Genomic DNA, 27,145 nt, shown 5'->3' with positions numbered 1-27,145 from the left:
GGTATTTGTAGGATCTAACCCTAAGATAACTTTGGTAACTAGGAGCAGAGTTTGGTTGGTAAAGCTGAAGACACTGCAAAACCAAGTAAATGCAAAGTGCTGCCTTTCAGATCCCTTAAACTCCTAGAAAAAACATGGTGAAGTTGGGCTCAAGAGCAAGTGCAAAATTAGTAGCTGCTGATTAAAATTGTTCACTCTCTGGCTACCTAATAGATGACCAACTGGCATCACCTAAGTCATAGAAAATACATAATAACAATACAAAAATGACAGAAAATTGTAAATGCTTACATTAGTATACATGTGGTGGTCTACTCATTTATTAGTGAATTGCCTGTAGACTTGGCAAAAAATACTTGATGTGCTTATGTTGTTTCAGGTTAATATTGCAAAAATACTGTTTAGATTATTTTTGCACAGAACTGTTGGTTTTACATTATGCATGAAATGACATTTCATAGCACTTCATTACATATGTAGCCAGTGTACGTTTAGTTTGGGGATTCATATCAGAATAATATAATTTCTTATCCATTCTTCGCTTTCATGTTCCTTGATCCTTAAGCTCAGATTTTCCCCTGCTATTGCCCCTCCCAGAGAGACCACTTCTTCAAGGCAAGACAACTTTGTATTGCATTAACTTTAGATTAGTGGAGTTTTGTAATAGAACTGTTGCAGCAAACAGTTCAGAGTAGTCTGAGTATTGCCCTAATTTCCAAATGGGTGCCTAAGTCTCTTAAAAATTAAGTGTTCTTAAGACAATATTTTTGTTTTACTTTGGCCTTAACTGAGTACAGTTCAGCCAGGCCCGATGTTCTGGCCTTCTACACAAGGGCCATCGTGTTTAATTACTGTAATGCCTAGACTGTGAAATGTTCCACTGACAATAACAGATAATATTAACACAATACCAGGTGGGCAATAGCCAAAAAAAAACCCCCAACAAACCAAACTGTGGCTTGTATTATGCTTTTATAGTGAACATGGAAAGAGACTGGTGTTATCCCAGGCTGTTACTATGTACTATAGGAAGGAGACTACATAGTGGATTCTTCAGCTCTGCAGAATTCATGTATGCCACGTACTAGACCTGTTTACTCCCCCAACACTGAATTTCCTAAGCAAATGCAAAAAAGGCCCAGGAGCAGGATTGCAGCTTTTCTCATACAGTCAGCTGTGCCTCAAGGATACTGCATCTTGTACAAGACAAAGGGCTAAAGTCACACAAGCCAAGTCCAGGCAAGCTAATACTCAAGAACGGACCTACGTGACTTCAACCACACAGTACCAAGGCAGGTTGACAGTTCCAGCATTTAATGGAACTTTCTGATCAGAAATAAAATTTGCTATTAGCTTTGTTGCTTTAGATGTTTCTTTCTGAGAGAAACATTGGATTTTCTTTGCAAAGTGTTTTTAGCTTTTGGTCAGGTATGTTTGTTTGTTTGTTTTTTAAAGAAAAAGTCAAAATTATCTCTAGAAAATACTGACGACAGCGAGTATAAATCATTATTAATCAGAAGTCATGAACCTCAGTCAGTGTTTGTAATACTTAAATGAAGGGGGCCCAAAACTGTCAGAGAAGTAAAAACACAGACAAATGGTTCTGCCCAAACCGCCTTCCCTTCCTGCATGCTGCTGCCTCCTCCACCTCCTCCCCAGCAGTTCTGAGATTCACCTCTGGAGAAACGGATTTTAAGCACAGGTAAAAGCAAACAAATCAACTGATTTTTCAATCAATTATCCAGCTTGCCAATACATATCAGCTATTATAAAAAGATAGTTATTTTACAACTGTTAAGTGACTATATAGTTATGTATTTAAATATTAGTAAATCTTTATGGTAACCGTATTGAACTATGTCTCTGCTGTTACATTTAAGAGCACAAGGAATGTCCAGAGATATGCAAAATGTTTATTTGGATGCATGAATCAGGAAGAATAAACTATAAAATAGGCAGACAACATTTTAAAATCCAGCATTAAGACTCCTGTGTTGTAATACCTTTATAGATCTTACAAACTTACTAAACAGAATTATCTCACAAAATCAAGAAGGAACAAAAGCATTCAGACTGTGGCGCTCTCCTCTTTCTGCATGAAAACCTACCTAAGCCAGGCACAGGGACATACTTGCTACAAAGGAAAAGTGCAGAAAATCCTGATCCTAAAATCGGTAGGCTCGTGAGTAGACACGTTGGATGCTGTCCCTCAGCATTCGGCTCACAGACCGTAACGGCACAGCTGGCTGCCAGCTGTGTTGTCATTGACTACAGCACTGCTAAGTGTGCTCTGAGACCCCAGGACAACGGTGGAAGGTCAAACAAACTTCTATTCATAAACAAGGAAATCTTTCTGTACACAGCAAGAATAAAATGCTGTCTCCAGTGCTACAGACTAGGAAGTCTGTAGCTCTTGTTCTTGATAGCAAATCCTGTATTTTTCCCAGAATGGTCTCCAAACTCAACCAGTTTAACAGTTGCCTAGAGGCCCGTGCTCAATGAATGTAACTTCACATTCATATGCAGAGGTGGAACCCACTGCCTCAGTTCAAACAGGTGAAGAAACTGAGTGATTCTGGGTCTGTGCAAGTATCTTACAGTGGTTCTGTTGGCTGCACCAGATTTGAGACATATAGAAAGACAAGAGATTGCTTCAAGCCTGTGCGTGACAGCTCTGCTGTGAGCTGGTGTCCTGGAGAGAGTACCTTATGCCAGGAAGTTTAAGAGACAGACTGATAGATCTGCACCAAGACTTCTGCACCCCGCAGGGGTATATTCCCTTGCACTTGTGGGATGCCTTGAGAAGTGTCAGTGATCAAAGCACCAACCCATTACCAGTCTCTCTCTTCTCTAACAGCAAATGCCAGAAACAATGTACGTCTGTGATGCCAGGCAGTGAGGGAAACACATGCTCTGGTTGCCCCCTCTTCTCTAAATGCACAGCAAAGTTTAATCCCCAGAATAATCTGCTCTCTATTTTCCTTCACTGATTGTTTTTTTCCTGGATGTTTTCTGAAGGCACCCATCTCTCCCTAGTTTTCCACGTTGCACTTCAGGCTTTAATGACTCCAGCCTTTAATGACTCCAGCTGTGCAGAAGGAAGGTTATTCAAATACCTCCAGAACCACACCTCAGAATTCTTTGTTCTTCTCCCCTAACAAGTCATATCCTGCTCAGTATCTTTCTGCCATCAATTTATTTTATGATGGCTTGAAATCATCTCAGTTACATCAATGATGATTTTTTCACCTTTTCATTTATTAGACTGGAATCTGCACCAGGAAGGTATCAATTTCTCTCCAAGCCTGACAATTTCTCATCCTCATTTATGAGGATGCAGGCTGACAGCTCCAAGTTGTTCATTTCCACTGTAACTACTGATTTAATGCTTTAGTTTCAGCAGCTTCTCCCAAGTCCTACCTCCCATACGTGATTTTTTTTTTTAGTGGAAGAATAATAGATTAGACTCGATTCCTATGCAACTACTATGCAAAAATACAGATTAGAGTCCAACCCTGCTCCCTATCAAATAAATAGAAATGATGCTTTATGTTTTGAAGGGGATCTCATCAAAGTGGTACAAGCAGCCATACTGAGAAACCTCTCAGAGGAGAGTAGGGGAGAGATATTTTAGAGGTGCTGAGTACTATTAACTCTTGCAGTCTGACATTTCATTATTATATAATGAAATTGTATTTAAGCTATATATTCAAGCACGTACAAATGCAGTAGATGCCTAGATGCCTTTATGCAGAGCATCTTTCAAGGAGAGGTGGACACCTAATTGATTATGAGCTTTTGTGAAGCCTACTTAGAGCCTCTATCTTCAGATGCTTTGAAAATTTGGCCTCCAATTCAGAGCTGGCAGAAGCAAGCAATTCAGTTGGCTTTGACAGCATTTATGCAAACAGTGATTTTAGCTCCAAGACTTAACACATATCTTGCTAGAACTTCCTGAAATCTCTCAGACTGTTTTTTAAAAATAATGACATTATATGACATTGAGACACCTACAGTCTTCAAGGACCTGTGTGAAGATAATTCACTGGAGGACATTCCAGCCAAAGCCACTTGATCACTGTCTATTCTTAATGCAAATAGTGCTTCTATGACACTTTGTTTCTTTGGCCTCTTTAATTCTAATTGTTATCTTTTAATTGATGTTTTTAGTTACAAGTGTGTTAATCCCTTTACTTCTATCATTAAAATGAGGATTTTCCTTTCAGCAATTGTTTTCTTTCTTCATTAGAAGCATTATAAAAAGACATACTGAAATACATGCAGTTTTTAAATTTTTTTACTTTTGAATATCTCCTGTTGGCAAGTAATGTTTTTTAGTTACATGGTTTAAGAGAAGCAGCTCTGTAAGCATCTGATCTTTACGAGTTTTCAGAATCCTAGCTTTATTTTGAATTAGCTGGAAAATTGTTACAATATTACTTCTACCAGTACCATGGACACTTAACAGACCCAACGAAGACTGAAGCTTTATCGTGCTAGGTCCTGCACAGAGTAACTGGCATCGTCCTTCCAGATTGCAGGTGTCTAGATAACACAAAAGGTGGGAAGAGAAAAAAAAGTTGGCAGAAAAATTAATTGCTTTAGATTACATAGCAATTTAAGGAGAAGGCAAGGCTCTCCTGGCTCCTGGATTGGTATCTGTCCATTACTTGGCATTGACTCTTGCTAACAAGAGAGTGCACTAGCTATTTTCTCTTGCAGCATCTTTTTTTCCATCTTTGTCCAATCCCATATCTGTCTTTGTTCTTGGGGTTGAAGGAACAGACTTGCTGCAAGACAGTTTCCAGAACATTTATTCTACTTTTACTTTTTCATATGATTATTTTATGTAGCTGAATTAATTGTCCACAGACAACCTGTTGTCCATCAGGCTAAGACTTGATAGAGAGAAATATTCTAAAGTTACACATAACCTCAACTTTCAGTTCCCACTTACTTAGGACAGAAAAGTAACTACATCTGGCCTGTAACGTTTTTCTAGTTAGATCGCAAATACAGGTAGGTCTCCCTTCCACTGGGGAACCCAAGAGATACATAGAAATGACATATTTTGCATCAGAATGTTGAACACTTCAGTCAGTAGAACAGCTTTCTGAGTCACTCTAAATGATTTAATGGGCTGCTTCCAATTTTTAAACATTGAAAACAGGCCCAAACTTACAGAATGGGTTCAAGCAGAGATTTCTACAGCAAGGACTCAGGATCTTAAAGATATGAGCTTTATAAAAGAGATCCCAGATCCTCTGAGGGAGGGAGTAATACAGTACATGGCAGAGCACCCAGCAGATTGCGAGTCCCAGTTGGAAGACTAGTTCTTACTAGGACAACCTCATATTGAACTTTGCTTCTAATTCACACTTAACCATCTCCTCTTATTAGCAGAGTTCAATATTTTGGGCTAAATGCTGCCCTTTATGATTATTTACAACTTAGATGACTGAGGTACACAATGGCCATATTCACTCTCCAAACACATGCAGTGTGCAAGCAAGTCATTGGCCCAAACAACTGGCAAGCAGTACAAGACTTTATTAATAAAGTAGGCCATAGAAAGCCCAACGCAGAACAGAAGAGACTAGAGTTTTTAGAAATCTGTAAACCATGTTTTCTTGTTGTCATCTTAACGTATTGCCCTGAAACTTGCCTCTAAAGGTTCAGCGATTAGGCAGCCTACTACGCAATCCTCATTCCCTGTTCAGCAAACAAATGTAAAAACCCTGCAGACTTGAACAGACAATAAAAGCTCTGAATGACAAATTAACACTCCTGGCTTATCGCAGGTGCCATGTTGACAAGTAGTCCAACAATATCTAGTCATTTGGTATTGTAATTATAACTCTGCCTTAGAGACACGTCAGGAGAGGAACGTGAATCCAAAGCGATTTCTGTTTTGGCCTAGAATTGATACTAGAGAAAGAACACACACCCTGCAAACAGGAGCAACGAAGAGTAGCTTTTGGGATGACTTTCATGCATCATTTGAAAAGTGTGTTAAACTACGCTAATAATCATGCTCCTCACACTAAACACATTTGTGGAATTGGATGTTCCTTTAGAAAGAATATGGGACATTCAATAATAGATTGAAAAAGCAGTTACAACGTATTCATGCTATTGTGTGCTGGGGTACATGCTGCATAGTACATTTCCCAATCAGAAACTGTCCCAATGTTTAGTGATAGCACAAAATCAGAATACCATGAACAAAGATTTTGTATATACCTAGACACTTTTAGAAAAGACTTTGCTTTTAGAACAGCACAATCCTAAATGGAAACGAGTGGAAACTGTACTGTACTTTTGCAACTTGATCCTATTAGCCAACCTGAAAGATGTCTAAAAACCTGATAGAAGTCCAAAATAAAAAAGAAAAAAAGCTATGTTCAGAGCTACATTTCTGTGCTTCTGGTTAAAAAAAAAATGTTTCTACTGAATGAAGCAAGCCGTAAATTGGCTGACATTTGATGGAGACATAAGACCATGCTTCAGGAGTGCTGGAGCATCTATAGAGGTAGAAATAAGAACTTTTTCCCAGATTTTCAAACATGTAAAACTGTAATTTCCAAATACAGCCAAGGACAGCATGGTAAAATGCAGGGCTAAAGGTAGTATCAAGGTACCTTAATAGCATAGAAATGACATCTTGTGTCTGTCCTCTGATTTAAGGTTATTGTAAATTTCTTTAGTTGCCTTCAATGCAAAAATACTAAGGAATTGAGGGGCACAAGAAGTCACTAGAGAGATAAGAATCTCTCTTCCTTATATTGTGTTTTGCACAGGTTTCTGTGTCATGCTCATCTAAATCATATAAGCACAGCCGAGCATTAAGCATCAAACTAACATGTGCCATGTGTTGTTTATTCTCTCATCCTCTCACCAAGCTCCCTCTGTCACTGGAGGATCCTTCTTCACCACGACTACCTTCGTGCAGCTGGCTACAAAGGTTTCAAAGCCAGGCTGCAGGCAAGAATGAGGACTGATTTTTAGAAAGTTGCAGAGAATAGTTCCTGCTGGTGGATGATCAGGGCATTATCAGACTCAGTGGTTGATGCAAGAAGTGCGTACCCACTTTAACAGATACATAATTCAATGGTCATTTGAACAAAAAAAAAATCGTGGTACTACTAACATAGGAAAATACAAATCTAGATAATGTACAATAGCTGTAAACTGTTATATGTATTTTAATGGTGCAAGTTAGTTTTCAACTTGTGGATTAATTTTATGCATCACGTTTATAGAATATTGCACCTTAACCTAAATTTTATATGATCATTTTGATGTTCTTAAATTACTAATTTTCACTTCATAAATTCATTCAAATGGATGTGCTGATTTAGTATACAAATCTTGAAAACCATCAGCACACCATTGCGTGGCACGCTCCGGTTGGGAACAGGTGAGCTTAGAACTGGGAAGTGCTTCTCCAAAAGAGACTTTGTTAGCTCCCTATCATCTGTAGTAAAATTGTTTTCAAATCAATTTTACCTAAGGGTAAAACATACTTTAAAGACAAAATACTTTGTGCTAGCCTCTACTGAGATAGAAACATCATGTTGGAAAATAATGCATTTTCTCACAAATTAAACTATCTGTCTCAAAAAAATTTTCATTGCATAGAATTTAAACATTGTTATTTGTTCAGTCAGTACCACATTCAGGCATCAGAATGTGATGCCTACCTCTGTCCCTGCTTGCTGCATGACTATAGGCCTGTGCCTCAGTTTCTTCCTCAAAAAAGCATTTACATATTTTTAGTCTTCATGGTTTTTTGGTTATTTTGCAGCTCCCCTTGAGAATAGATGGAAGATTTGTATCATCTGGATTCACAAAAGACAATTCGTTCTTGTTACATCTGGGAGATACAGCTTTATGGGACAGATTTACACACACCCTTTTTTTTTTAACCATCATTGTCCCCCACTGCTTTTCAGTCCAAAAAAATTGGATCTGCCCCTATAATTTCTTATAGCTTACAATCTTAATGGTTCTCCCTGAAGATAATAAAACATCGCAGTGGTTTTCTAGCATTTTCATAAAGACCGTATCCCAAAGTGACTTACATAGTTCAACAACAACTAGCAGAAACAGAAAGCATAGTACTACTTTCTGGATGAGAGAGAAGAGGCGCTTATCTTTGAGTGATCTTCAAAGTAGAGCCAGTAAAGCGGTGAAAAGTAAAACAAGAATTTTATATTGCAGGAACTGTGGAAAACTTTCTTGTATCCAAAAAGTCGTGAAATCGAAATCCAAAAAGTGAACAAGAAAGATACAAAAGGGTGTAGACTGGAGCAAGTTCGAAGAGGTTTAAAATAATTAGAGCAACTTCAAACTAGATTATGAACTAAACAGACTTTATGGAAGATATAAATATGTGAGATGCAGTCCACGACCAATTACTCTAATAAATTCGCTAATTTCTTTTTTTTTGCTTTTGCATCATTTTCTTGCAGGTGAATTCCTTTTTGATATTTGCAATGACTGTGTAACCACTCTAAAGTTAAGAAAAGTTGTTCCCATTTACATAATGACTACGTTTGGTACCACAAAGTAATTATTGCTTAGCTGCCTCTTCTACAGTAGTTTACTCTTAAAAAAAAAAACAAAAATAAACCAACAAAAAACCAACCCAGACAGGAATCCCCATAACTTTAATTGCTGGGAATTCTATGCCATATTGCCCCAAAATTGTCTGAGATGCCTACCAGAAATACAACAGCCATTTGGGAAACGTATTACAAGATGTTCTGAAAGTACAAAACAACATGAGCTGATTATTGGCCTCTAGATTGCAGAGCTGCCAGGTACAAGCGTACAATCTAAGATTTACTATAACAGTATGTTGTCAATGCTGGTGATATTTATAAATGCATTTGGTGGTACTGACATCTTCCACTGGAGCAGCTGTGTGGAGAATTGGAAATCATGAACAATTACGCCAAACTGCATGATTTTGCAGCTACAAAGGATGACAGAAAGGCTCCAAATTAAAAATATTGGAAAGCAAACAAAAATGTGATGTAGCCTGTCTTCTGCTGCGTACCGATTTGCACACCAGCCCTCTGTGCCTTTACTTTCAAGAGCTATTGTTTTTCAAGTTGGGCTTGAACTTTTATTTGCCTGTAATTGGAATGTTTTAGATTGCTCACATAAAGTAACCTGAATACAGCTCTAGTACTCTAATGAAATTTAAAGTTGATTTCCAAAGAGTCTTTCTGCACAAAGGCCTTCCTTGCCAAACTTAAAAACTTTTTATTCTGTCATTAATGAACTATTTTCTGTCTACTTCTCTTTATCATTATTGGAAGGCCCTACAAAACCATGCAACTAAATGATGTCAGTGTATCCATTTGTGCGCTCAGATGCACTTGTTCAGAAAATAGTTTCCTTTTATCTACCATCAAAACAAGACCACTTTCAATAGCACTACTGGTGAAATGTAAAAAAAAAAAAACCACCAACCAACCCAACCAAAAAAAAAACCACCCTTCTTTGAATAATGTAGGAGTTTTTTTCCCATCTTTTCCTGGATAATTTTCTGACTTTCTGATCTCCATGAATTTGTTTGTTCCTTATAGTATGTTAATAGATTTTTAACCTAACAAACTGGAATACATTTACATAACAAGTTCTTCTTTCAATGATTTGCTCAGTGTGTTTTAGATGGTATGGCTGGTCACTGGCATTGCATAGGATATTTTGTATTGTGCAGTTAACGTGTCAAAAAAAAAAAAAAAAAAGACATACTCTTCCTTGCATAGAGATTCCCCAACTCCTTTTTAAATTTTGTATCATGCAGCTGCTGTTTGAATGTTTATGGACTTCAAACAAAACAGCTATTTTGAGTGGCCAGTGAAAGCTAAATATCTATTGCTTGCTGGCAGTGACCACTCTCTTCCTCAGGCATAACCTCAGAACTTTTGGACTAGGAAGGGGTGATCCTGTTCACATACGACCGGTGATGATACTCCCACCAGCACTCCCATTTCTTGTGCAAATATGTTTTGCACAGGTGAATATTAGCATGGCCCGGAACTCTGCTTTTCTTAAGTTACAGGGCTTAGGCTGGTATCATCTCTCCTTTGAGAGTAGGAAATTTCTGTTCGTGCATGTATGTATGCATAAAGATAAAAGGAACCATACTACCCTATCAAAGGACAAGATAAAATTACTCTTTTTTCCTCTATCTAGGCAGAGATGAGTGATTCATTTTTCTACTCAGCCCTCAAGAATCAACAGTAGTACTGGGAAGTGGCTGCAATCTTTCAGCTGAGGAGCCAGTCAAAGATTTGGCTTCATGCAGAGCTGCAAACCCTAATATATAGGATTTAATGTCTCTGCAAACCAAACCTGAGTTTATGTCTCCATAAATTTACCCAAGGCTTTATTAAGATTATTCAAAAAAATCCTTCCCCACTCTATCAGACTGAGTTCCTACCCTTAATTGTCAAACTGGAAAGGGATTGTGAGAGACTTATACTTACAGCTAAGAAGCCTTTAATCCAGTCTTTCAGGTTTATGCAAGACAGCAGATCGCTTTTTTTCCCCTCATTTATCCATTTTGTGTGTTAAGCTGGGGCAAAGATGGATTGTTTTGTTTTGGATGTTAAAGCATGTAAGTCAGTCAGAAGGCTAGGTGCCTTCTGTGATTTCTTTGGTATGCTTCACCTAGACCTCATCTGTCTCCAACACTTTAAATGATCAGCAACAACAGTATAGGAAATATTTGTTTGAGTCCGAGACCCTTTTCACATCTGACAAAGAGGAGAGAGTATTTTCATCCACCCAGGGCTTTCAAAAGCAGGAAGATTGACTTTCAGTAGACATGTGGCTTTGTGGCTCAGGAAGGAGTTGCTTGTTACACAAAGTCATCTATTGTTTCTCCTCCTTTCAGATGAACAGAGCATTCTGCCGTGTAAAAAAGAAGAACTACAATGTGGTGATGGACTCTGCCTCTTAAACTGGCTGCGCTGTCACTATAAGAAGGACTGTGGCAGAGACTACATGTCCATCAAACTAACATGCTCAAGTGAGTTACCCTTCACTTTCCTAAATCATGACACAATGTACTACGAATGTGAATTCATTTGCTCATCGAATTGGTGTTTGTAGCAATACTCTGTTCTAAACATTAGATTTAATCTGGTTTTGCTGTTGCAAGGATGTGGATATTTAAAGGTTTATTTATTCATATGTCTAAATCATTTATAGTGCATGCTGATTTCAAGTAGAATAGTAGACAAACATCAGCAGTAGTGGGAATGGAAGATTTGTTCGAGCTCAAGATGCATTAAGATTAAACTAACGTATTGTGCAGGCTGCTGCTCTGAAATGCCAGTTGAGCAGGGAGAAGAAGGAAAAAAAAATGTTGATGTGAATAAACAAACAAACTGCCAGCTGATTAAAATAATACTTGGGCAGGGGAGAGGTAAGAATTACTGTCAAGTCAGAGATATCCAGTCTATTTAAAGGAGTCATAAGGTAACTTTTGTAAACAGTGCAGATCGTTTTAGCCATTTGTTTTAGAACCAGATTTGTTGCAAAATGCATTTGTTGCATGGAAAGATGCATTGGAGGATTTCTGATGAACAAAAGTGTGTTGTAATCTCAGCAATTGCTGTTTATTAGCAAACTTAGTGATGTAACCATCTCAGCTTTTTCTGTTCCTGCTTTTTGCTCGTTATGTTTACTTCTTAATTTCAAGCTACAGTTTTAACTCTGAAACCTTCCTTTTAACATACCCATTTTGTAACTAGCAACATCTAAGAGGGCAAATTACTTTTAGACCTCTATTCTACACAGCATAAATAGAACAGATCACATACTGTTTTCACTAATTACTTGCCGGAAGTATTTGCAGACTTGGGGTTTTTAGTTAACACAACATTGTACACAGAAGAACATAGCCACAATTTTGCAAAAAGACCAGAAGTTACAACAGGGAGAGCAGATTGACAGCTACTAGCAATACACTTCAGATGAAAGTAAACCAAAAAATGAGTTTCAGGAGTGAGCCTAGTACACTGCATCCTCTAATGGGCGTTCAGATGCATGGAGGCAAGATAGAGCTAATCCAAAGTAAAACCCTCTGAAACATGCATAGTATGGAGAGCAGGCCCTCAACACCAACTGTTTAGTCTACAGATCTGTGCTTGTCAAAACCCGCTACCTGGCTTTATGGTGGAGTTCAAGCACTCATGCAACATAAGCACGCTGTAGAATTCATCATAGTCCATTAAGTAGAGCAGGATTCGGGTCAGATCCATGGAGCATGACAGGTTATGAGTTTATAACTGAGAATTCAGAAGGGCTACAGTTAACATGCACGGGAGGACACACAAGACCTGAATTTAGGCAAGACCTCAGGTTCTTATGCTCTTAATTCCTAATCTAATCAACAGAGATTAGAGCTAGACATGTGGTTTGTTTTTTTCTCTGAGAAAACATATTGGGTGTAGTTGTGAAAGGTTTAATGGGAACACATCAGTTTTGATAATCTTGCATCTTGCCTGGATCACATGAAAACCTTTCAGCAATGTCCTGGTTTCGGCTGGGATAGAGTTAATTTTCTTCCTAGTAGCTGGTATAGTGCTGTGTTTTGGATTTAGTATGAGAATAATGTTGGTAACACACTGGTGCTTTAGTTGTTGCTAAGTAGTGTTTACACGAGTCAAGGACTTCTCAGCTTCCCGTGCTCTGCCAGGTGCACAAGAAGCTGGGAGGGAGCATAGCCAGGACAGCTGACCCAACCTGGCCAATGGGGTATTCCATACCATATGACGTCACACTCAGCATATAAGGCTGGGGGAAGAAGAAGGAAGGGGGGGGACGTTCAGAGTGATGGCGTTTGTCTTCCCAAGTAACCGTTAGGCGTGATGGAGCCCTGCTTTCCTGGAGATGGCTGAACACCTGCCTGCCGATGGAAAGGAGTGAATAAATTCCTTGTTTTGCTTTGCTTGCGTGCACGGCTTTTGCTTTACCTATTAAGCTGTCTTTATCTCAACCCACGAGTTTTCTCACTTTTACCCTTCCGATTCTCTCCCTCATCCCACTGGGGGCGAGTGAGCGAGCAGTTCTGTGGTGCTCAGTTGCCAGCTGGGGTCAAGCAACTTACATCGCACATAAGTATGCATTATTTTCTGCCCTTCTATAAAGGTGTGCATAAAGTAAGTAGTGAGTGGCAACAAACTCTTTTTAATATATGTAAATATGTATTTTTTCTAATTGCAAAGCTGTCAGTTCAGTGCTAATAAGAAAAAACTACAACAATGACAACTGACAAAACAGAGTCAAATAGTCACAGGTTTGCTCTGAACAAATTACAGTAGTCAAGAGTTCAAAAACACAAAACCAACAGATCATTTGCAATGGTTACAGAAGCGCACACAAATCAGAAATTGCCTAGAGGAAAAATTCATTATTTTTCAATGGAAAGACTGATTTGCTGTTCACAGATGAACCTGAGAGCAGAGTGTCATTCAGCGAGGCACTAACATCTGTCACTTCATATATACTTCACAGACACAGAAACATTTCAGACAAGACAAGTGCCAAAGCACCTCTGTATATGTTGGTTTTGCTGAAGAACGGCAAGACCTGTTAGATCAGCACTAACAGAAAATCTACACAGAACGACTATGCAATTAAATCTGGTGTACCATCTCCTTCAGTCTCATACTGTCCAGAATAGCACTACCTAGTAACAAAGGACAAGGCAGAGACAGAGCTAGATGGAATTCAAAAGCTGACAGATAGATTTCCATATGCAGTTAGCATTCACATCGGGAAGTCATGTCTGAACATGTGGCTAAATGAGCACATGAAAAAAGTGCTTGTGTATAAAAAAAAATCCTTTTGTGACTAATCTATAGGTAACATTATATAATACATATATAAGGGTGTGTGTATATATATAAATATGTATGTATCATCTGTATTCTTTGTCTTTTTATATATGTGCAAGATAGAGGCACTCCACTTGAATTATTTATTGTTCTTACTTCTAACTTTCTGCTTTTGTAATACTAACATCTAAACATTTAGCCCATAGGTTAGAAAATACTTTTGTTCATTCAGTCTGTTTCATCCTAATACATTTTAGAATTTCCTGGCAGGATCCAAAAACCCATGATGCCCACTGAAGGCAATGGTCATTTAAAGTACTACACCCTTGAGCCATAAAGCATGACTAAAAATACCAGGCTTTTACATATTAGTTACCATTATTCTTTCTCATCTTAAATTTGTTACATTTACTTTACAGTTAATGGCATCTCCATTCAGAAATTTAATTTTCTTTTTATTTTGGCCAAGAAAAACTTCATCTACTTCATATGAAACCCATACATAGTAAAAAAACAGGTAACAAGAAGGAAGTGTAGTTCTCTTATTGCATGTTTTTCTGTTAAAGCACTAGTAATAGACATCTTTAAAGCTTGTCTCAATCATATAACCTATCCATTACTTACTTTGTGTGTCCTTGGACAATTTGTCATGCTCTTTAAGGAAACTGATTAAAAATGCAAATAGATCTATCACATAAGAATGCTGTTTTCTTGTTTTGATGTTTTCAGAGACATGGAGATTGTCACTTTTTTTTTTGTAATTGAAAAGGATTTCTATTTTTTATATGTATGTATTTTAAAAAAAAACAGAAATTTACTCTCATGATCATTTCAACAACCTAAAAACCTTTTGATAAGTGGCATTAAGTCACTTAAACTTGTTTTTTAACAACAGGCAAGTGTAGTGTACTATAGAGCTACAGCTATCAAACTATCACTAGTAAAAAATGTATGGCCATCATTTCCCTACATATGTTTAGAGGCCACATCTGCATTCCCCCAACACTCACGCACACAAATTCCCAGTGAAAATTTTGACCTGCTGCTAAATTTCTATTTCTTCAAGGACAAAAGCTGACGTAATATTTTCTGAGTCAAAATGCTGGTAGTCAGCAGTGTCATCACTAGTCTGTGTATTTATGAATGCACATTACTAGCGTGCAATAGAGCCTATTACTACCTGTAGTTATGGTGAATTAACTGGAAAGAAGGAGGAAAAAGACAGCTGTTGTCTGGGCTTTTTTTAAACCCAAACAAAAGCTATAGTCCAAATTTCTGCCATGCAATATGGTATTCCTTGACTGAAAATGCCTCAATGGATGCTAAGCAGATGTTTTGAAATGAGTTTCCATTGGGGTGGAAATAAATCATAATGTAAAACTAGTATATAGACAGGTTAAAATTTCCATTTTTATCATGTTACAAATGAATAATTTCAGCATAAAAAAAAAATAACAGAATAAAGCCATATTCCACCTTTTGAGTTGTCTGTGAAAACAGCTCTTGCAAAATTATTCTTAGTTACAGAAACTGAAAATCATGATATGCTGGAATTTAAATCCCTTTCTATTGCTGAAAGTAAGTTGTTGGAGTAGTGTTTTTATCATCGATGATTTTATGCTTACAGCCTGAAATTATGCAGAGGGCAGTGAAAAGCTTAAGCAGCACTTAGCATTAAATCTTACTAAGATTTGAGAGGGTCTTCCACGGTGTACAGTTCTTCATCTAGCATTTGTATCCTGCAGCTGTAGACCAGCTCTCTTCTCCAGATCAAGCTCTGTCAGTTAAAGATCATGCCATCACACTAACTAGAAGGAATCATCCTCATAAACCAGTTGATGGAGTACTTAACATAAGTGCTCCCTAATCTGTGCTGAAGACAACACCAGCTAGGAAGCTTTATATTTAAATAGGGGGGTTGAATCAGCTCCTCAGATTTTGCCAGCAGCTTATTAGGAAGTTTCCTGTGAACCTCAAGAATTATGGGGAGAGTAACCCCTAGCAAAAGGAGAAAAACTATCACAGAGAAGATGGTAGTATCTTCACAAGTGTCTGTTCTGGTTGAAGCTTGTTGAAAGCTTAACCCTGAGGAAGTAGACTCAAGATTACTTCCCGAGCCTAAAAATTCCTGAGTACAGGAGGTCCACATATTATACTATATATAGAGGGAAGTATCCATAAATGCTGGATCACAATCTCTGCTTCTAATGGAAGGACTGAACATACAAGCATATTGCACAACACTCAAAAGGACACCAAATAAACCCTCTGAGTACTACTCACAAGACTCTTTTCTATTTAATTAGCACAGCACTTTTGTGATAAGATCAATTAATTACATTGCCAAGTGGCTGGTGATACTGTCACATAGCGTGCAGAGGTCTGTTTCTTAAATTCATTATATGGAATGTTTATCAAAGTCCAAAAAGACTTTCAATGCTGATAACATGCTTTACTGTGCTATTTTGTTTTGCTCTTTCTATTTTAATTTTGTTCCGCTTCCTTCCCCCACCTCTGGCTTTCTAGAAACCCAAGATACCTTTTAGTAAAACTGAAACAGCAGTAATAATACTGTTTCTATATGACAACTAGTGGTTACGCAGCACATATACCATAAAGAACACACATATCTTTTGGAACCATGTTGAAAACTCTGTACAATAATTTTACTTTCAAACATACATCAACGTGCATCAAACTGGAAAATGAGAACCTTTTCAGGTGCTTCTGAAAAGCAGTACAGTTCACTCCCCAGTAAATCCCTACAGTCAGGACTAAGGTACTTACTTGTTTCCACTCACAGGCAAGTCTGTCATCAGCTTTTGAGACCACGGAATTTTTGGTGGACTACAGCTGTACAGGGATTCCCAGGGAAGCTGATCACATGCAACTTCATTTGGCAAAGCTGGAATAAAACAGCAATTCCGTCTCAGCTATCAACTAATATAATAGAACAGTCACCCAGACAAACCGGGATAAAATATAGCCACCAAAGTAAAAGGAAGGGATTTCTTTCCTATTGCCCCAAGAAAATTATCCCATCAATCTGAAAACTGGTCAATCATTCTTATCAACACTAGAGTTCTTAAAAATGCATCACAGAAGCATGGTGGTTTTTTGCTTTGGACTGGATTAGATCCTCTCTAAAGGTAGTTAGGTTTAAACTAGGAGCTCTGGTATGAATATTCAGGCCTTTAAACAAACACACAACTTCAGATTATAGAATCCAAAAGCATGGAAGGTTGAGCTTTGTGCAGGTTTAAAAACAAAAAGCTCTTCCATTGTATACCTGTTAGAAGTTTATTTGTCCAACAGTTTTCTTTTGTGGTCTGAGAAAGCCTTTTTTCTTTAGAGAAATAAATGGCCAAGTTCCTCAGTCTGTTATATGTGCTCACTATGCACGTACATTCACTCCAGGGGATTTTGGATTTGTCAGTAGCTAAGGGGAATGCATGAGATCCAATTCTTAAAACATCGGCCGTACATCAACCACGGAAGCAGACTAATGATAGAGTGAAAGGGAAATGACTTTCAAATCACCTCCTGCCCACTGTGTCACTAATGCCTAACCTAACATTCCAGATTCACGTTCTTAGGCGTTGGGAGGGAATAAAATGAGAATCTTTAGTTCTAGCATTTATAAAATCAGATACAATAGTGTCTATAATGGGGGCTCTCTGTACCAGTAACCACTACCATGTGGTCTCAGTACTCATTTAGAATAAGAGATTGCTTTGTATCAGCTATGCAGGTAAGCAGGATCTCAGAAACAGCAAGGGCAAAGGAAAAAGAGAAGCTAAGAAAGGAGTTCAGAAATAAATACATAGGAGAGGGGAAAACCAAAACTGATAGCTCTTTCTCAACCATATTACACCAGTTTTACTATCATGTAGCTCACTGAAATCTCTTGTGGCCCACTGCTGTAAGACAAGAATGAGGCCATGGTATTTTGAGGATATCCACCACTATTGTGGGCAGTCCAGTCACACAGGAACTCTTGACATTGTTACTTGTCCAGTTATGAGCAAATGGCAGAGACATTCAACGTTTCCTATCTGAGACAGTGAGAAAGATTCCAAAGGGCTTACACACAGAATGGTGGTTATAAAGAAAAGACAGGCTATAGTATTTTACACATCCTTTCAGACCTAGGCATGTACGGGAAAAGCTTTGCAGCTAGCCATGGTAAAGTGAATTTTCAGGAAAGGAAAGGGAAGGGAATCGGGAAAATCTTGGGTCCTCACAACCAACATCCACAGTATCTGCTGAAAGTAAGAGCGGTCTTTCCAGTGAGGCTATATTCCAGGAGGGATTTCCATCATACGTTTAGCATATTGCTACAAGATGGAAAACGTCCGTGCTATTGCCGCAAACCATAGTCTAGTTCTGGCAGGAAAAGCCTCACAAAGTGGTGGATCGAACAAGAAGAATGCAGGAGAAGTTCTTTTGAGAGGAGGGAATCTTTGTTCTTTTTGTAGCACCTCACACATCCAGTTTCCTAACTATGGCTTCTAGGCATTATGGTAAGATAAGTAAAGAATAACAGTACCAGTCGGTGTGTGGAGCCATAGCTCTGATATTCCTAAAAGACTGTTTATGGCATCACAATAATCAGTAACAGCTTGACAAGCTATGTGTGTGTATTCATAGAGATGATTCTTACACAGCCAACACTGCATGCTTACCAACAGGTGATGTGTGCATACACATATATAAACACAGCTCTGTAAAAGAGGTGCCTTAATGTAGAAAGAAAAAATAAAACAGGAATTAATTTCATATTGCAGGATTATAAGTCCCCACAATTCAGTTAATTTTTACCCTCCATAATTATCTTGGCTTTCAGAGACAAAATAGTTACTTCCTTAGCTTACTCTGAGAGTTTAATTTTAGCATTTAAGAAGCAAAACACTGATATAAAAGTATTTCATTTAATGTGCAGCTACCATGAAATTCAGCCTAATGGGAAAGAACATGAACTATTTAAAGTGTATTTCAAGTATGAACGTATTTGCCTATTCCTTCCTGTATCAGTCAACCAGAATCACCACATGCAAAAATGCATTCTTGTATCTTTCTTCCTCGCTCTTTCTCGGGCTCTCTTTTCTTAACTTGACTGACAGTGATTTTTCACTGTTAAATCCTCTTGAATCAGAAGTAGAACCACTGCTAAGTCTTAACAAAAGCATTGTACTGCATGTACTCAAGGGAAGCTGCCCTGAGAAGCAATACATGGATTTGTTCCAGTTGAGAAAACAAGCTAATATTTCCCTTGCTGTAACAGGAAATCAAATGTCTAATCTTTGCTCAAGGGTTAACCATACGTTTCTCAGAAAATACACTCAGCAAAATAGTGTTGACCTGTAGCTCTTAAGATGTACTTGCCTTCACCTACTCTTTTTCCTGTCCTCTAGCCAACCATTTAGCATAGAAGCTTACACGCACACAAAGATTTTAGCTATCTTTTAGTGTCTCAAATTACCTATGTGCCTTTTTTTGAAGGCTGTATTATCTATCTAAAGACTTTTCTGAAACCATAAGAAAGTAGTATTGAAGGCCAAAGTTCTGCTTCAGATTTAAACATATAATTTCATGGGAACGAAAGAATTTGCCCCACTGAAGCCAAAGATAGTCATAACCTGTGCGATCATTCTCCCACTTCCAAGGGTTACATGACTGGAGTCTTTTGTACCAAAGAAATTAAATGTCTTTTTGTCACTTGATACTTCTCTTTTTATTATTGAAGTAATTAAACACTGCACAAAAACGTAAGATAACTCTGTCATGAAGACTTTACTTAAGGTTCATAATAACAGGGGCCAGGTTTATGTTTGTTCTAAAAGCTGCTTCTATACCAGATTGCCTTTCTATTAAGTACCACAGGCCATTTGGATTAATAATTTCCATCAGACTCTATGCAGCTTTATATAGAGGCACGCAGGTAATCCCGCCTATGGAAAGTTCTCTCTAGATAACCTTGCCTCGAGTCAACCAGGATGGTTAACATAATCTGCTCATAAAACTGTTGATGAAAGTATGTTTGAATACTATCCAGATGTTGATTTTGGACAGTTCTTGTCAGAAAAGCAGATTTCAAGGGAGGCATGGTACTGTTATTTAAACAACTATTACATGAGCATAACAGCGCTTGAGATAATAGAGTGACAGTCATTGAAAATATTAAATTTTAACCTAATGAATGCATTCTTTTGTTTCCATTCATTCTAAGTCCATTAGATGTCCTTTTAAAGTTACTCCAACTGAAGAAAAGGAATTTGGCATTTCACAATCTCCTTGCAAATTTGTATCCAGGCTTCTCCTAGTCCTTGCAAACAGTCTCAGGGAAGGTATACAGACCCTCTGAGTACAGGTTTACATACTTTAGATTGTCAGTAGAGATGGACAGGTACTCAGGAAGGTGATTTCACAGGGGTTCAACCTGCCCTGTAGATGATTCCAGTCTCTTCTTACTGCCCAAATGGGAGAAAGCATTGATTCCTAAAATAAGCGCCAAAGTGAAGTTCTAAAAGTGGGTGAATACTTGCTCTTAATCTGTGTGATATTGTTACGCACCACTGTAACAGGAAAACCTAGTTTTAGTGATCATTGAAGGAAACACAAATGGAAGGCATGCTGGTGGCACTGTCTTACAGGAGAGAACTCCAAACTCAAGAGACCCAGTCTGTCCTGTGTCTGCCAACTGCCTCCTGAGAAGTCACTTCATCTTCCTTTAACTTCACCTAGCAAATGTACCTAACTGTACTTGTCAGCTTTGAAAATTGCTGTATTATAAGCACCCTAGCACTTTTATGAAGCAACAGAATGATATTCCTTATATTCAGGAATATCTTCACAATACAAGCTTCTCTATTAGGAAAAAGACTTCAGCATCCCAAAAAAAAAAGATAAGGGGGGGGGGGGGGAAGGAAAAAAACCTGTCTGCATCTAATTTGGGGGCACTTTAGTAAATCGGTTCTTATAATCTTGCTGACTAATTTCAGGGTTTGTAAGATACCAAATTGTTTCTTGTAATGGTAGTTTAAACAGTCTCGATCGTGCAAGTTCTGAATTCACTGCTACTTCTTACTCTTCTTTGCTTGCTTAGTCACAAGAAGATGCTTTGGCCTCCAGTTAGATTTCAGTTTGGAACATTCATGAAATTTATTTCTATTTTATTAGGAGAATTTAGATTGTTGTGGAAATTACTATCTACTCTTTCCCTGTTACAACAATATGCAGCCTATTGCATACAAAAATGCTGTTGCTGGACTTGTTTATAAATTTCAGGTACTACCTTAGTCTGGATTATCAAAACTAATGACAACAATATCCTCTTCTCTTACAACTTTTATTTATCCTTTCTAAGGATTAATTTGAAAGACTGCTTCTTCCAGTGCTGTTATGTTTATTCAGCCTATTTTTCTCTTTTATTTGCTGACTTTTTATTTAATGCCTACGGTACCGCCTGCTGAGGGTCAGTATTTGTTAATCTTGCCTGATATAAAAATCCTACTCACATACTACCAACTTTTGTAAGCAGAAATGAACAATTGACGTAATTGAAATTGCCCTCAAGTAACTGTTAATTAGAGCCGAACTTTTATCTGTATTATGCATCTTTAATTTGACAACTTATCTTTTCATAAGCACGTAGCTAAAAAGAATAGAGGGTTTAGAAAATAATAACTAAGCATAGAATTCTGGCATACAATAAACATAAAAGGCAAGCATGCATGGCTCTAGCACCCTTTGTCTCCTAGCTAGAGAAATTAGCAATGGCTAATGGAAATCAGTAGTCTCAAGAAAGGAGTATCATCAGGTACTATCAAGCAAAGATGCCAGTGCCAGGTCTTCCTGAAATGGGACAGTCATTCTGATGATGACCCCCCTTGCCCTGTGAACTTAGAAAATGCTCAATTCTGCTAAATACAGCTATTTTCAAGGTAGAGATAAAAATACTAAATTATTTGATAGGATATAAAGAATGACTAGTTCAGTTTCTTTATAGTAGAATATTTCTTTGTATGGTTGCATTTTTTCAGGAAGAGAAGCTAAGGTTTAAAAGGGGAGTTTCTATCAAGGCAGCCTGCCAAAGGCTGCTCCGTAAACCCGCAAACACAGACAAGAAACTAATCTAGTTCAAGAGTTATCTTGATATGCCTTTTCCTTCATCTGTAATATGAAGTCTACGAATTTTAGGAAAAGCTATTTTAAAACATTTCAGTAATTTTATTATAACACTTCTATAATACAAACTTTCAAAATGACAAGACAACAAAAAGAGTCCATCAGCTAGGTAGATACTGTTCCCACAATGTAAATAGGTAAAACAGTGACAGTTCTTGAACATGCATCTCAGTGCTCCCTGAATTGGAAAATTTTGTATGAATAAAATCAAGAATGCATTTACAGTGTGTAAAGTATGCACATAAGCGCTTTCCTGAATTGAGGCCTAACTTCTTTGTCCGCAGACTCTTTATAAATAAATAGCAGAATCCAGCTTTTTGGCACATTAGCTTTAGAAACATGAGATAGTGGGAACTCTATATGCAGTAGAATTGAGAATAAGATGAAAAATACAGAGCAAATAGAAAACAGTCAGCAGGGCCAGGGGGCATAAAGCCTCCTTGAAATCCTAAATTCAAATATGCCTTAAGTCATGACTGAAATAATTTGGTTGGTTTCATCTGAGTGGCTAACAGAACAGGCTTGTTCATATCATTACATTGCAAGAGAAGTGTTTATAGCTGCCAGGCTTTGTTCCAGAGAGAAAACTGGCAAATAAATGCATATTACATATAAGTACATAAGCAGGGTAGGGGAAAAAAAATGTAATGGTAGACAACAAAATATTTTCCTGATCTATCTTACTAAGCATCACTGGAGACTCTCATAAACAACAGTAATTCACAGAACTAGTAAATTATGTTTATAAATGAATGAAACCCTGATGACATTTTTCTCTGAGAAGAGAAGTAATCCCCTCAATTCTTCTGCATGGGAGAGCCAGAGAAATGCACAAACCAGTGACAAGTGAAAGGAAGACTAAAGAGTTCAGGGTCTAACTTAGATGATGCTTCTTAGGCCTAAAGCGCTAATAAGTCCTTCACCATCTTTGTAACACTGCATTTGCCATAACAGTTACGTGGGAAAAAAGATTCTTTGCTGGGAATTAAGCATCCTTTTATAAAAACTGTTAGTGCAATTACAGGGATAGCCTTTGTTTCCCATGGATTCAGTTGTTTGGCCCCAGGAATGCTGGATTAATTTGAAGTTGAATTATGTGCCTGTTTGGGAGTTGGATCTGCTTGGTGTTTGTAGGTACTACACAGTGTGGCTCTCCTGAGTTGTGTCAACATCGTTGTTTCTGCATCTGCTCTAGAAACAAGGCCTGGGGGACCAATCCTGTGTCTGCTCTAGGAGCAAGGTCAGGGTGCCGATTCTGCTTCCAGAATAAAATTGTTGTGGGGAAGGTTTTCATTCACACAGTGTGCTTCACACTGTGGCAATAAAAAGTTGTGGTGGCTTAACTCTGTGGTGCTCTACCAGATGAGGGACAGGAATGGTTAAGGCTGGCGTTGCTTTCTGCGTGTCTCCACTAGTGAAGCCACAAGTCTGCTACTAAGAACAAAAACAGCCATTCTGGGGATTCTCCCAGGAAAGAGAAATGTCAGAACTGACACAATGTTTGCAGTAATAAGCTGTGTTGGCAAAATTCTTGTAGATGTCACCAAAATGTAAATTAACTCCACTGACTCAGGGAAGCAATCTCCAGAAGAAAGAGACGCAGAATTTATTTGCATTTAGCAGGGGATTACAAATATCATTGTTCTCTCTCCTCCTCAGACTGAAACTGTTGGCTCAGTGTCAGCAGTGCAGAGATGCATTTTTCTTTCTTGAAACTAGTTTAATACCAAGAGAATAAAGTGTGTACTCCTGTGCTTGTCAGCTAGCTCTTTTTCATACATACTTTGCTGCAGGAATCCTGATTCTCAATACTAGGAGTATAGTATATGATACAGTACAGCAGAAACATGTAAAAGTACATAATTGGTACAGAGACAAAGAGGTCAGTCAATGAAAATACAAGACAGATTCATCACGTCAATTAGATACAGTGAAGTAAGTCCACAAGCTTTTGTTGGACTCCAAATGTTTTCTTGCCCTGAGTACTACACTGGAGATAGTAGTCAGCACGGGCTTCGCAAAGTACTACAGAAACCCCATTCTGGAAATACTCTGTGGAACATGAGTTAACAAGAAGGACAGGAAGTTTACCTGATGATAAAAATGCATGAACGAGGCAGGTATAATGCAACATCTTAATTTTTGTTGTCTGGAGAAAGGAAACATCATCAGGGTAAAAACAAATACACAAAGATAGTAAGGAATGTTACTTACATTTACCACTTTTTAAGGAATATAAAGCAAAATATTAAAAAAATCTAACAGACATAAGTGCCATACTTTCACCATAAAGAATAAATAGCACAGTAATCCCCACTGCAGAAGAGATGATAGCATCAAGGAAAAAAAAAACAACACCCACACAAACCATGTTTCCATAGCAAGCCTCTTTTTTCCTATTTTCTATCTTCACATAACCCATGTAATATTGATTAGAGGTAATTGCTCAGCTTAAGGAAACAGTGTGCTGCTAATTCATCCCTCTTCCACAAGTCATAGAAAGTGCAGTAAAAATATGCAGAATTAGAACGTGACTTAACACCGAGCATAAGACATAGGTCATGTGCCACAGAAAGTGTCAGTGGGGTTTAATTTAAATCACAAGTCAGTTCAAGGAAGAGCAGAGTTGCTGGTTGCCGACTTACGAAACACATTCAGTTAAAGCGCCACTCTACTCAAATGCATTGGTGTGTCAATTCACAGCCTCAGTGCAACCATCTGTCCTCAGAAGACTGCAATGCAAATTTGAACACTGCTGGCCCTTTCAGTAGGGAGACAATAAAGTGTTCTTCTAACAAAATTGGATCATACTGTACTAATAGAGGTCAGCATGGGATTTTGTGACTGAACAAGCCAAAAAAAGGGTCACAGTCTCGACGTGCTAAAATCGTGCACATTTAGTTTATTGTTTGGTGCTTGAGAAATGAACTTGTCTCATGAGAGATGCTAACATCCTAATGATTTGGTGTTAGGTAACATGCTACTCTTTAGCACTAATACCATGCCTTCCCTTTGAAAAGGGAGCAAGCATTTAGACTTTGGATGCCAAGTCCTGATACATCATCTTTTCTGCCAGGACAGAAAAATCTATTTTGGATATATAGGCGGTAGGTTTCCAGTCATGTAGCTGTCCATTGCATGGCAAAGTCCAACAAGCACCACATCCTCCCCACTGTGTAGGACACTATGTTATCCTAACAGGGAGTTAACACAATGCAAAATAAGTCCACAGATTTTCCTTCTGTAACCCATCAAAAGCCATGGGACCTATTACATAGGGAACCGCAATGCCCTGCCACAGGAAATGAGGCCAGGAAATGGCCTCAAGTTGCACCAAGGGAGGTTTAGATTGAACATTAGGAGAAATTTCTTTACTGAAAGACTGGTCAGGCCTTGGAACAGGCTGCCCAGGGAAGTGGTGGAGTCACCATCCCTGGAGGTATTTAAAAGACGTGTAGATGAGGCCCTTAGGGACATGGTGTAGTGGACATGGTGTGTTGGGTTGACGGTTGGACTCAATGATCTTAGAGGTCTTTTCCAACCTGTATGATTCTATGATTCTATGATTCTATGTGAAAAATGGGGCACATGCAGCATCAGAGTTATATCGGGATAGTTCTGTTCTTGGTGCACTCCCTTTAGCAGTTGTTTCATCCAAGTCAGAAGGGAACAGATGGGCGAGAAGCTTGCCTCCTCTGTCTTCTCCACAGTTATGAAGGACAGGCAAAGTGGCATTCACCAAATGGAAATAAAACATGCCTTAAAGGCAGCATCTCTCCTACCACTTTTTGGAAACAGGAAAACCTTGCTTCAGTCTGCTAAGTTGCAGTGAAAAAAGCCTAATTTTATCAGTAGAAATTGCCAACAAGAATGAGAAGAGCTCTTTAATAAAGAATGGTAAGTGGAAGCTAAGATTAAGGCTGACATTAGGCAAACTGATTTAATATTAATCTTGATTTGGGATCATAGCACAGCAACTATTTGTGATAATATATGTATATACACATTTGCAGGAGGCAGACACACAGGTTTTATGGGTTTGATGTATTCATATTAAATTATCTTGAGTAAGAATCCAAAGGACAGTGTTTATAGAGTAAATAAGACTAGTGAAATATTCCATTAATGCAAAGACATCCATCACAAATGTCATCACATCCCTACCATAGAAAGAGGTTCCATACAAATGTTACATACATACTGATGGGGCCCATGGCTGCAACGAATTCCTCCCTCCCCAGGCCTCTGAGCCCCAGATCGCACACTGCAGCCAGGACTGCTTTTTGTGATAAGGCAACTAATCCTTTTAACCCAGTCTTTGACCTAACTGAACAGGCTAGTGACTGAACTTGCTGCATCTTTTTCCTGTCCACTCTAAACAAGCTGTTCTGTGCAAGGAGCAGAGACAAGGTGCTGGAGCAGAAGGAAGAGGTGTTATTGTTTTCATTGGCTCTTCAGTGTTAACTACTAGGACAAATAAGTTGAATGTATTTTTATTTGGACAAAGCTTAATGGAACAGCTGGTACAAATGGTTTTTGAAAAGAAAGATCCCATTCTCACAGATGAGATTACCGTCTCCTTACCATCTCCTCCATGATTTCTTCCTTCTACTCAGGAAGGTATTGTCACCCTAAAGAAACCACATATAAAGCAAATGTGACAGACCAACTACATGTTATTCCAAGGTTCAAGCACCACCCTTCTCCCACATTTATTCTTGTAATTCAGTACCAATAATGAAGATTAAGTATACTGTCTTTACAGGAACATATTCATTAGAATTAAAAATTGTTTTTTCAAGATGAGGCAAAACCTTGAAGTTTGATTTCTCGGCTTAAAATTGATTTCAGAGTTTACAAAAAAAAAATTACTAAGATCAAAAACAATTTGCCAAAATTCCAATGGAGAAAAATAAAAACTTCATTGAAAAAAACACAACTATAACAAAAAAGTGTATTTCAAATCTAATTCAATAAGCTTGCAAATAATGATTATAGTTATGTTCCTAACGTATAGATGCTTGCATGGATGAATAATTAATCTGATCTCATACAATGATTATTATGCATGTACATTAAACCTGCACATGTAA

The 27,145-nt window shown here is 38.1% G+C and overlaps 1 protein-coding gene and 1 long non-coding RNA gene across 5 annotated transcripts in view; one reads left to right on the top strand and one right to left on the bottom strand.

Moving 5' to 3' along the window:
- Positions 1 to 16,769, bottom strand: part of LOC142087322 (uncharacterized) — a 43,770-nt gene extending 27,001 nt beyond the window's left edge. The window contains exon 1 of the long non-coding RNA XR_012675415.1: positions 16,653 to 16,769. This is a non-coding gene — a long non-coding RNA (uncharacterized LOC142087322). The remainder of the gene's footprint in view (positions 1 to 16,652) is intronic.
- Positions 1 to 27,145, top strand: part of BEAN1 (brain expressed associated with NEDD4 1) — a 64,297-nt gene that overhangs the window by 2,349 nt on the left and 34,803 nt on the right. For 2 of the 4 annotated variants that reach the window (XM_075161447.1, XM_075161446.1), the window contains 2 exons: positions 8,475 to 8,825; positions 10,916 to 11,050. In XM_075161447.1, the coding sequence (XP_075017548.1) occupies positions 11,026 to 11,050 (25 nt within the window). In that variant the 5' untranslated portion in view covers positions 8,475 to 8,825; positions 10,916 to 11,025. The remainder of the gene's footprint in view (positions 1 to 8,474; positions 8,826 to 10,915; positions 11,051 to 27,145) is intronic. The other 2 variants (XM_075161444.1, XM_075161445.1) reach the window with 1 other exon arrangement.

The sequence above is a fragment of the Calonectris borealis genome, chromosome 12, assembly GCF_964195595.1.
Source record: "Calonectris borealis chromosome 12, bCalBor7.hap1.2, whole genome shotgun sequence".
Lineage (NCBI taxonomy): Eukaryota > Metazoa > Chordata > Aves > Procellariiformes > Procellariidae > Calonectris > Calonectris borealis.
Note: the sequence above shows the minus strand (reverse complement) of the source record. Positions and strands in the feature narration are given on the sequence as shown.